General features: G+C 47.6%; 1 protein-coding gene across 3 annotated transcripts; it reads left to right on the top strand.

Moving 5' to 3' along the window:
• CUNH9orf64 (chromosome unknown C9orf64 homolog) lies at positions 1-7,596 on the top strand. Of its 3 annotated transcripts, none has more exons than XM_005078404.4 (4): positions 1-360; positions 1,119-1,378; positions 3,688-3,883; positions 7,257-7,596. In XM_005078404.4, exons 1-4 carry the CDS (start codon positions 27-29, stop codon positions 7,487-7,489), a joined length of 1,023 nt encoding a protein of 340 aa, XP_005078461.3. In that variant the 5' UTR covers positions 1-26; the 3' UTR covers positions 7,490-7,596. The 3 variants fall into 3 exon arrangements, with proteins under 3 accessions (XP_005078461.3, XP_040612023.1, XP_040612022.1); XM_040756089.1 differs by lacking the exon at positions 1-360 and adding an exon at positions 398-607; XM_040756088.1 differs by lacking the exon at positions 1-360 and adding an exon at positions 399-626.
• Positions 7,597-10,684: the final 3,088 nt, after the last annotated feature.

Here is a 10,684-nt window from a genome sequence, read left to right as displayed (position 1 = left end):
GCGAGCGGCTCCCGGTTCCCCGCGGCATGGAGGAGGCGCCGCTGCCGCCGCGCGAGTCGGCGCGGCTCGTGGCGGAGCGCAGCCGGGACGTGCGCGTGGACCCCGAGGGCGTGCGCCGGGCGGCCGAGCTGCTGCTGCCCGCGGCCGCGGCGTGGCGCGTGCGGCAGTGGAAGGACCTGCACGAGCTCAACCCGCGCGGGGCGGACGAGGCGGCGCTCGCCTGGGTCTTCGTGGTGGACTCGCTCAACTTCTCCTTCTGGGCGGAGCGCGAGGAGCGCCGGTGCGAGGTGCGCTACGGCGGCGCCGCCTACACCGGCTACTGGGCCCTGTGCGCCGCCGTCAACCGGGCGCTCGACCGAGGTGCGTGCGTCAGCCGGCCAGCAGAGGTGGCAAAGCCGGCTTTCTAGGAAAAAGAAAAAAAGCCACTCTGCGTTGGGCTTGGGCGCTCCCGTCTGCATCCCCAGTCCTCCAGGCCACCGCACGAGCGTCGCTACCGTGTCCTAGCCGGCCTGAGCTAACGTAGTTGCAGGCCAGTCTCAGGGGGAGCGACACCCTGTCGCAGAAAGGCAGACGAGAAATGAACGCCGCCCGGAGAAGAAAAGGACAGGTTATATAGAGCGTTTTGTGTAAGGCAAATGCACCTGTCACTTTGCTGTTGTAAGCACACACGCACACAGGGGCGGGGGCCACGTCAGATCGCTATTGGTGCAACTCTGATGCGTGTCTGGAGCGCTAGCTTGGTTATTTATTTTAGGGTTTTTATTTGTGTTTTTTTATTTTTATTTTTTTTATTTTTTGCCCGCATGCTCGTCTGTGCACAGCGTGTATGCAGTGCCCTGGGAGGCCACAGAGGACCTCGATCCCCTTGAACTGCAGTTACAGAGGGTGGTGAAGCACCATGTGGGTGCCTGGGAATTGAACTCTGGTCCTCCCGAAAGACAGACGGTCTCACTGAGTAGCCCTGGCCTGTGTAGTGAATACACTACCCTGACCTCGAACTCACAGGGATCCCATCATGCTGCCTCTCCCTCCGAATGCTCGGATTAGGCCAGCACGACCACACTCCCTCCTCCATGTTATTTGCAACTTCTAAAAGTCTCTGAACTTTCTCTTAAAAGGGATACCAATAACCAGCGCCTCCTACTACGCCACGGTGACTCTTGACCAAGTTCGGGACATATTTCGTTCTGACACAGCCGTGCCCATGCCTTTACTAGAAGAGAGGCATCGCATTCTCAACGAAACCGGGAAGATTCTGCTGGAGAAGTTTGGAGGCTCTTTTCTTAATTGTGTCCAAAGGAGTGAGAAAAGCGCACAGAAGCTAATGCACCTGGTCGTTGAAAATTTTCCTTCTTACAGAGACGAGACACAGTTTGAGGTGAGTTTGTTGCTGGTGGATTTTAGGATTCATAATAATTCCGAGTTAATGCTTTTTTTCTCTAGACCTGTTTTGTTTTGTTGAGACAGGGTTTCTCTTGTGTCCAGAGTTTTTTTGTCTGTTTTGTTTTTTAAGGCCAGCAACTTAAAATTTGAAGCTTGGTTCCTGTGGACCAGAAGAAGTAACAAAATTTGCCTTTCAAATCACTATGTTTTCCAGTCATAGAATTGTCCTTTATTCTTTTAAGATGTTTCAACCCTCAGCCTGGCATGGTGGTGCACGCCTCTAATCCCAGCACTAGGGAGGCAGAGGCAGGCCGATCTCTGTGAGTTGGAGGCCAGACAGCAAGTTCCAGGACAGCCTCCAAAGCTACACAGGGAAACCCTGCCTCAGAAAAAGCAAAGAAACAAACAAAAGTTCCAACCCTTAACATAACGCTGTGGCCTGAGGGTAAAGAAGCACTTTAAGTTCTTCACAGAGTTCTCAGAGCTGAACAAAAATCAGAATGTAGAATGTATAGGCTTTTCTCTGGGGGAAAAAATAGTATTTCTTGAAAAGCTTGGTGTGCATTTGTTTTCTTACACAGTTTTTTTTGTATAATAATGTTATGTGATACAAAACAACTAAATGGGTGTGCTTTTTAAACGGTTCTCGTTTGTTCTATGCTCCCAGTACACACCTAGGTTTCGTTTTTGTGAAATTCCTTTGGAATCCCTGTCACTGAGCGCTCTCTGATGTATTCTTTACGTGCGTGAGCTGTGAGCTTCCTGTGCTGTGCCATCCGCCATGTCCACTCCCCTCTTCCCCCAGAGACTTTCTGTCTTGGGCTGTAAACCCAAATAAGCTCTTCCTTTTCTAAACTGCTTCAGGGCAGGGTGCTGTATCACAGCCACACACACACACACACACACACACACACACACACACACACACACACACACACACATTTAGCTCTCCCTCCCCCCATGAGTGTCTTCTCTGTTTTAAATGTGTTTATTCTGAGCTGAGTGTTTGGCTTGCCAGTGTTTGTGTGTGCCGTGTGCATGCCTTGTATTCAGGCAGTTCAGAAGAGGGTGTTGGGTCCCCAGGAGCAGGTCCTAGTATCCAGGGAGTTCAGAAGAGGCTGTTGGGTCCCCAGGAGCAGGTCCTAGTATCCAGGGAGTTCAGAAGAGGCTGTTGGGTCCCCAGGAACAGTTCCTAGTATCCAGGGAATTCAGAAGAGGCTGTTGGGTCCCCAGGAACAGGTTTTGGGAATGGTTGTGAACCACAACCTGGGTGCAGGGAACCAGCCTCCTCCCGCCCCAAAGTCCTTAATAGGGGCTTTAGAAATGATCACTTCATGTTAAGAACAATGAGGGTGGGTTGGGATAGATCTTTATCATTAGGGCATTTGTTCACATTAGTGAGGCCCTGGGGTCCATGCTTTATACTAAAAATGCAAAAAGAAACGATTTTTCTGTTTTAAAGCAGGATAGGGCTGGAGAGATGACTCAGTGGCTAGGAGCATATTCTGCCCTTGCAGATGACCCGAGTTAGGTTCCCAGCACCTGTGATTGGAAGCTCACAACTGCCTGGAATTGCAATCCAGGTGATCCCATAACCCTCTGCAGGCACTAGCATTTCACATACACATTCCCACACTGTCACACATGTAATTAAAAATAATAAAAATCCTTTTAAAAAGTTTGTGTAGGCGATGAGCAAGACATTGAATCAGCATAAAGAAATGTGACCATCTGCAAAAAAAAAGGAAATGATCACTTCATAAAAGTAGGTAAACTGTAGCCGGGCGTTGGTGGCGCACGCCTTTAATCCCAGCACTCGGGAGGCAGAGGCAGGCAGATCTCTGTGAGTTCGAGGCCGGGCTGGACCAATAGCCTCCGAAACAATACAGAGAAACCCTGTCTCGTAAAAACCAAAAAAAAAAAAAAAAAAAAAAAAAAAGTAGGTAAACTGTGAGGTCTATGTATTTGTTGTTTTCGGGTCAGGGTTGTGTGCTGTAATCACAGTGAGTACGGAGAGGTCAGAGAACAACATTTGGGAGTTGGTTTTACCATGGCGGTCCCAGGAGTTGAACTCAGGTGGTCAGGCAGCACAGACCTTAGCTTGCTGAACCATCTTGCTGTCAGGTCCTTTTATCTTCTGTAAAAAGCTTGTAAAATCTTACCAACAGAATAGGATCGTTCGGTGCACCCTTGATTTGTTTATTTGAGACAGTGTGTGTCTCCGTCGAGCGCCCTTTTCAAATAGTACACGCTAAGATCTCAGAAGGTACCACCAGTGACACATACATATTCTCCAATCGCCAGGGGAAAAGGATTTCCTTTTACAAACGAGCCCAGATCCTTGTGGCAGACACGTGGAGTGTGTTGGAAGGAAGGGGTGACGGCTGCTTTGAGGACATCTCCAGCATCACCATGTTTGCTGACTACAGAGTGCCTCAGACTCTCGTGTACCTGGGCGCCCTGAAATACTCGGATGAACTGCTGAAGAGGCTCCTCAGAGGTTTGCAGCCCACGCCCTTGTCCGCTTGGGTTTGTTTACAAACAGCTCTCCTCGGCCTCATGTGCCTGGTGAGGTGGAGGCTTGCTGTGCTTCTGGGGTAGAAGCTCACGGTGGGGGTGGGGGCTACGTGGGGAGACCCTTTGTTGAGTGGGGCATTGTAACAGGCACCTTTAATCCCAGCACTCAGTGGGCAGAGGCAGGCAGATCTCTGTGAATTCAAGGCCAGCGTGGTCTACAGGAGTGAGTTCCAGGACAGCTAGGGCTACAGAGAGACCCTGTCTTAAAAAAACCAAAACAAAATAAACAGACAAAGAAGAATGAAACTGTGTCGAGCAACTGAAGTGTAAAGAAAATGGCTTTCCTTGTTTACACTGTGGAGTGTGGACATTATTGAAATTGTGTTTACCTGGACATTGCAATTTCAGAGCTTGGTAAAAGAAACCTAAGTTTGTTACATGGAGCTGTGTGGAATGGGTGTGGTAACCAATGTGTGCCCGCCGAGCTGAGTGACTTATGCTCTGATACAAAGGTCGTACAGAGGTGGCGTCAGAGAGGTGGCCAGTACAGGATTCTCAGTCAGAGAGAGTTGAGGCTGGCCATCGAGTTACCTTTCCCAGGCTTCCTGCTCCTCATGACTGGACACGGTTACAGACATAGGACTGGGTGTCTCAGGTGTTAGAATAGGTAAGGTAGACCAAAACATTCCTATGAAAGTGACTTATAAGAAAAATGACTATTTGGTGTGAATTTATTTCTTAGGTGGAGGAGTTTCTATTGCTTATTTATTTATTTATTTATTTTGTTTTTCGAGACAGGGTTCCTCTATACTGGCTTGCTTTTTTATTTTTAAGAGAAAGTTTTTATGATTGAATCACTTTTTTTTCTTGTGAAATAAATGTAGTTATTATCCATCTAAAGTTCACCGGGTTTTGTGATGCCTTGAACAGTCCTTTCTTTCTCTTTTTTCATTTTCACAGTAACAAGTTGTTACATTGTAATACCCAGCTGGGTGTTGGTAGGCACACCTTTAATCCCAACACTTGGGAGACAGGCAGATCTCTGTGAGTCTGAGGCCAGCCTGGTCTACAGAGCGAGTTCCAGGACAGGCTCCAAAGCTGCACAGAGAAACCCTGTCTGGAAAAAAAATTGTAATGCTCATGACCAATAAGTGACTAATGATTGGGCACCTTAAGTTTTATGGCGTTTTTTATGGTGTGTGTCTCTGTATGAGCATGTGTGTGTGTGTGTGTGTGTGTGTGTGTGTGTCTGTGTGTGTGTGTGTGTGTAGGTGTGTGGGCATTTCACCTAAATTCGGCCCCTCTGTTGTGAGACAAGGCCTCATGTGTAGCCCAGGTGGCCTCAGATTTTCAGCCTTCTGCCTCAGCTTCCCAGACAGCCAGGACTACAGACGTGCACCATGTCTAGCCCATTCCTGTTTCCAAATAAAGTCACATTCACAGGAGGCAAAAGTTAGGGCTCCAGTGTTGTCTTTCCAGAGTTACTGAATGCATTGTGTAACAAATTATGTTAACATTTTTGTGGCTAAAACAAGAAACATTTACTGTCTTGCAGTTTCTGTGGTTTGGGAATTTGGGTTCTGCATAGCTAGGCTCCCCTGTTGAGTCAAGGTTGTGGTCAGTTAGAGCAGCAGTCTGAGCTAGGCCTCCTCTTTGGTGGTGTCTTCTGCCTTAGGTCACTCTCCTGGTTGGCTAGATGGTTTTAGCAAATGAGAGTTAGGTTGGAAAGGAAGTGATAAACAGAAAAGGAAGGCATGGGCTTCTGTGCCAGCGTCTGAGGCGAAGGAAGCTGAAGAAACTCCGTTAGAGTCAGGCAGCGAGGCTGTTGGAGAGAGAGCAGCATTACTTGAGGTTAGAGGTTGGATGCAGCCTGCCAGGCCTCTTCCCAGCCCCCAGCTGGCCTCCAGGTACCCTGAATGGTCCTGCCCAGAGCCCAGGGACCGAGCAGCATCCATCCGGGCTTTAGTGGTGTCAGGGCAGCCTGCCTACACTTCCTGCTGAGCCCAGGCTTGCCTGCTGTGTCGTCATTAAGCACCATGAAAGGACAGCCATGGTGAATAAACAGATTGAAGGAGGACAAGATGCCGGAGGCTCTGAGAGGGAGAGGATGGTGCTCTTCATCATAGTTTTGAAGAGAAGGAGCCGAGTTCTAAAACAAAAACAAAATCCCACAAACTCACTTTTTGATGAATCTCTAAAACAATAAGCCAGAAATATGAGCCAAAGGAGGTGGCCAAGAAATCTTGCAGGAACTTTGCAAAACTTTTGGCAAGAATATAGTTTATTCATTCCAGAATAGAAAATACTCCGAAAGGATGATTAAGTTAACTTTAAAACTAGCCAAAAAAAAAAAGTGTTTCATTTGGTTTAAAGAATGATCCACAAGTCTTGATAAACAGTCCTCAATAAAGCTGCTTCCAAATTCAGCTGAAGAACAAAAACAGAAATTAATTTCTATCAATGCCACCTCTTTTTGTTTGTTTGTTTTGTTTTTTGAGACAGGGTTTCTCTGTGGCTTTGGAGGCTTTCCTGGAACTAGCTCTTGTAGACCAGGCTGGTCTCGAACTCACAGAGATCTGCCTGCCTCTGCCTCCCGAGTGCTGGGATTAAAGGCATGCGCCACCAATGCCCGGCTTCAATGCCACCACTTGCTCTTAAGAGAAAAGATGAACAGAGTGACTTAGTCAGGGCTATATTGAGCCTCACTCAGAGCAGTTCAGTCATTGACCCTGATGGAGCCCTACAGAATGGAGAGGTCTCAGCTGGACCAGCAAGCTGCATAGAGATTGACTCATTTCCCCATCTTTCCCTGCTGAGGTCAGTTTACTCAGAGACAACTTGTTCATGGCAATGTGGTAGTACCTCTAGGTTCACTATCATGCTTACGGTCTATGAAGGACTCCAGCAGGCCCAAGCATGGCAAACGTGGCGCACATGATGCCAGCAGGTTTTACCTTTTACTCTTTCCCCCTTGATAAAAACCATTAGATTATGCCAGGCGGTGGTGGCGCACGCCTTTAATCCCAGCACTCGGGAGGCAGAGGCAAGCGGATCTCTGTGAGTTGGAGGCCAGCCTTGTCTACAGAGTTGAGTTCCAGGACAGCCAGAGCTATACAGAGAGAGACACTGTCTCAAAAAACAAAAACAAAAACACAGAAGTCCTTTAAATTTAGGACTACCATATCTTCCTTTAACAAATTTACTTGAGGAGCTAGTATGTGCAAATGCTAGGTCCTGCGGGTATTGATACAGCCAAGCCAGACACTGCCTCTGTCACTGTGAATTTAACTTGTAGTCTTACATTAGTGCCTAGGTTTATAAATGATTTTTTTCTTTCCCTCACTTAATTCTTGCAGGAGAAATGCTCTCAAATGGAGAGAAACAAGAGGTGGAAATTAGAGGCTGCTCAATTTGGTGTGTCGAGCTGATCCGGGATTGTCTTCTGGAGCTTCTTGAAGAAAGGGGAGAGAAACCTCAGAGTGAGATCAACTCTATTCTTCTGGATTATCACCTGTGGGACTACGCTCGAGACCACAGGGAAGCCATGAGAGGAATCCCATTTCATCGCACACGCTGCATTTATTACTGACGCTGAATGTAAATGATCCAGTGGAATACTGCACCTTTAGATCATAGTCACTTGCACGATTTTTATTTAATAGAAAGATAAAAATTATAGGAATAGATGATTGATTATCCAGTCTTTAGTTCTCTTTTTTTTCCCCCTTGGTATATCTTTGTGTATTCCCACAATCCCATAATCGTCTTGCATAATCTTCAGTGAGAATATCTTTAGTTGGTAGCTTTTATCTACTTGTCATTTTCTTCCTCTTTCCCATTTTTTGTGTTTTTATGGGCCTGGGGATCAAACCTATGACACTGTGTGTGCTAGGCAAGTGATCTACCACTGAGTCACACACCCAGCTTGGTTGTTTTTCTATGTGCTTGCTGTAATGATTTACTATTGGAGATAGTCTTTGGTATATTGCTTTTATTAAGATAACTTACTGTGCTTGGTGTGGCTGCACATGCATGTAAACCCAGTTCTCAGAAGGTGGAAGCTGAGGAATCGTGAGTTCTAGGCCAACCCTGGACTATCTGAAGAATCAAAAGTAAGCGCTAAAGAGACAGCACCCCAGGTAAGGACATTTGTGTCCCTTCTAGAGGACCTGAGTTTGGGACACTAACAACTACTGGGAACTCTAGTTCTAAGAGATCCAGTACCCTCTGCTGGCCTATACTGTTACCCACAGATGTGTGACACGTACATATATAAAGTAACCAAAAAAAAAAATATATATATAGGGCTATGACTGCAGTACAGTTGGTAGTGCCTACCATGAACAAGGCCCTGAGTTCAGTTCCCAGCACTCTATAAAGCCAAGTGTGTGCTGTTGCAAACCTGTAGTCCCAGCACTGAGGAGATGGACATTCAAGGTCATTGGCCTCAGCCTAACCTTGAATACTTAAGAACTTCTGTTATTTTTAATAGGGCATTTTAATTGATTCTTTAAGAATTTCATATCGTACTTTGATCATATTTATCCCCTCAATCCGCTCCCAACACCTCCCACATTCTCTGTCACCTCACCCCCCCCCCCCCCCCCAAGACCTTGTCTTAGGGAAAAAAATACAAAGGTCAAGCTTAGCTTTTTATTTTGGGCTTTGTATTGGTAATAATAGTGAGTTTTGAACATAGAAGTTTTTCAGTTCTGAATATCTGTTTGCCTAAGTGATTGTTTTTAAGAGTTCACTGGAATTAAGACCTTTGAAACTTTTCTTAAACCTGGAGTGGCATATTATCATTAAGATAGACTTTTCCAGGTATACTTTTAGGAGACTTACGGTGGGATGCTTTCCTGTCCCAGACATGAGCGCTGAAGCTCTGGTGCAGCTGGTTAGCATGGGAGGTGACTGCCCTCACTCTCCTCAACCCTACGTTCTTTTTTAAATTAACTTTTATCCAAATTAAAAGCAATGGTATTTTACATACCAACCCCAGTTCCCTCTCCCCCTCCCATCCTCTCATTCCCCCCATCACGCCCCCAACCCTACCTCCTTACTGTAACCACACATAACCAGGGATACTCTGGGCACCTTACTGCCATCTGCTGGACACGGTGACTGCACGCGGAAGGTCTCCTGACTTGAGCGGTGCACAGCTTACTCTGAGTAGCTGGTATCTGCCCCTCCCTCCTTGTGTGACTGAGGGCAGGTGATCTTGTTGCCCATCCAGAGGAAGGTGTGGTGCATTTTCAGTGAGTCTCGGTCACCCTGTCTCCTTGCTTGTGATCAGGAAGGGGTGCAGGGGAGCCCCTCCTCTTTGAGGGATGGTCTGTCCAGAGCATGGCAGCGGAGACCATAGTAGCCTTTGCTTTTATTCCATTCAGTGTTAGGTATGGAGCCCAGGGCCTCTGACCTTCTGTAGGCAAGCACGCTACGACAGAGCCACACCCTCCCCTACTGCAGCCAGTCTGAAGACCCAGAGCTCTGCTGGACCTCTGGAGCCTGTCCTGTCTGTGAGCTTCCTGCTTAAGATAAGAAAAACACATCACATTTTCACTTTTGTTTTGCCGCTGCTGTGTGTGCACATGCATGTGCTTGCCATGGCACGTGTGTGGAGTTTAGAGGGTGACTGGCAGGTGTTAAGTGTCTACCACCACACGGGGTCCTCGTGGTCCGATGGCAGCCATCAGGCTGGGTAACAGCACCTTTAGGGGCTGAGCCGTCTCACCCACCCTCAATTAGTTTTCCGTGACTTACACTCAAAAACATTGTAACTGATAGTGTTCAACCTAGCCTTTGTACTCTTGCCTCCTTCCGTACAGAAAGGACCTGAACACCTCTGAGACAGGATCTCTATTCAGCCTGGGCTGGTAACCCATGTAGACCAGGCTGGCTTCAGACTCACAGAGACCCACCTGCCTCTGCCCTCTGAGTGCTAGGTAAAAGGTGTGAACCATCACACCCGGTATAAATTCTTTAAAAGACTTAATGGGACTGTGTGTGTGTGTGTGTGCGGTGTGTGTGTGTGTGTGTGTGTGTGTGTGTGTGTGTGTGTGTGTACACGTCTGGATAGGTTTGTGTGTGCCATGTGTATGCAGGTGCCTGTAGAGACCAGAGCTGTCAGCTGTGTAGCTGAAGGCTTAAGTCACAGGGGGGTTATACACTGCAGGTGCCCAGAACCAAACCAAGGCCCTCTAACAGGAGTGAGCGCTCTTCGCTGCTCCAGCCAGCCCCTTGCGGAAAGCAGTTTTCTCGAACGCTCTACTCACGGGTCTGCCTGCATGGTACCACTCGCTCATGATGCTGCTCCATCAAAGCACGGGGTGCGCTGTCTTTAGGCTGCTTCCAGAAACTGTTTTCTCTAGGCCACAAATGCAGGTGTGCATTTGGAAGCCAGGCCACCGTAGGTCGCGAGTAGCTTTACACATTTCCTGTGGCAGAGCTCAAAGCCCACCAACAGGAGCCTCTGAGGGAGCCATGGTGGGTTGTGCTTGTAGTCCCAGAACTCGAGAGGCGGAGGAGTTTGAGGCCAGTCTGTGCTATATGATGAATTCTAGTACATTGTTTTAGAAAAGAGCTTGCTGCACATGTCAACCCCAGCTCCCTGCCCCTCCCCTCCTCCTGAAACCTCCCCATCTCCTGGCCAAAGAAAAATTTAAATCCAACAAATCTTTGACACAAAACACGCAGGAAATCTTGGACCCCATGAAAAGACAGAACCTAAGAATAACAGGGATAGAAGAAATCTAACTCAAAAGCACAGAAAATATATTCAACG

The sequence above is a fragment of the Mesocricetus auratus genome, unplaced genomic scaffold, assembly GCF_017639785.1.
Source record: "Mesocricetus auratus isolate SY011 unplaced genomic scaffold, BCM_Maur_2.0 Super-Scaffold_100013, whole genome shotgun sequence".
Taxonomy (NCBI): Eukaryota; Metazoa; Chordata; class Mammalia; order Rodentia; family Cricetidae; genus Mesocricetus; species Mesocricetus auratus.
Note: the sequence above shows the minus strand (reverse complement) of the source record. Positions and strands in the feature narration are given on the sequence as shown.

Bases quoted from the DNA above. Each gene is read 5' to 3' on its own strand.
- CUNH9orf64 (XM_005078404.4), top strand. From the start codon at position 27: ATGGAGGAGGCGCCGCTGCCGCCGCGCGAGTCGGCGCGGCTCGTGGCG. The intron at 361-1,118 runs GTGCGTGCGTCA...TTCTCTTAAAAG, and splicing joins CAACCGGGCGCTCGACCGAG to GGATACCAATAACCAGCGCC. The intron at 1,379-3,687 runs GTGAGTTTGTTG...TCCAATCGCCAG, and splicing joins GAGACGAGACACAGTTTGAG to GGGAAAAGGATTTCCTTTTA.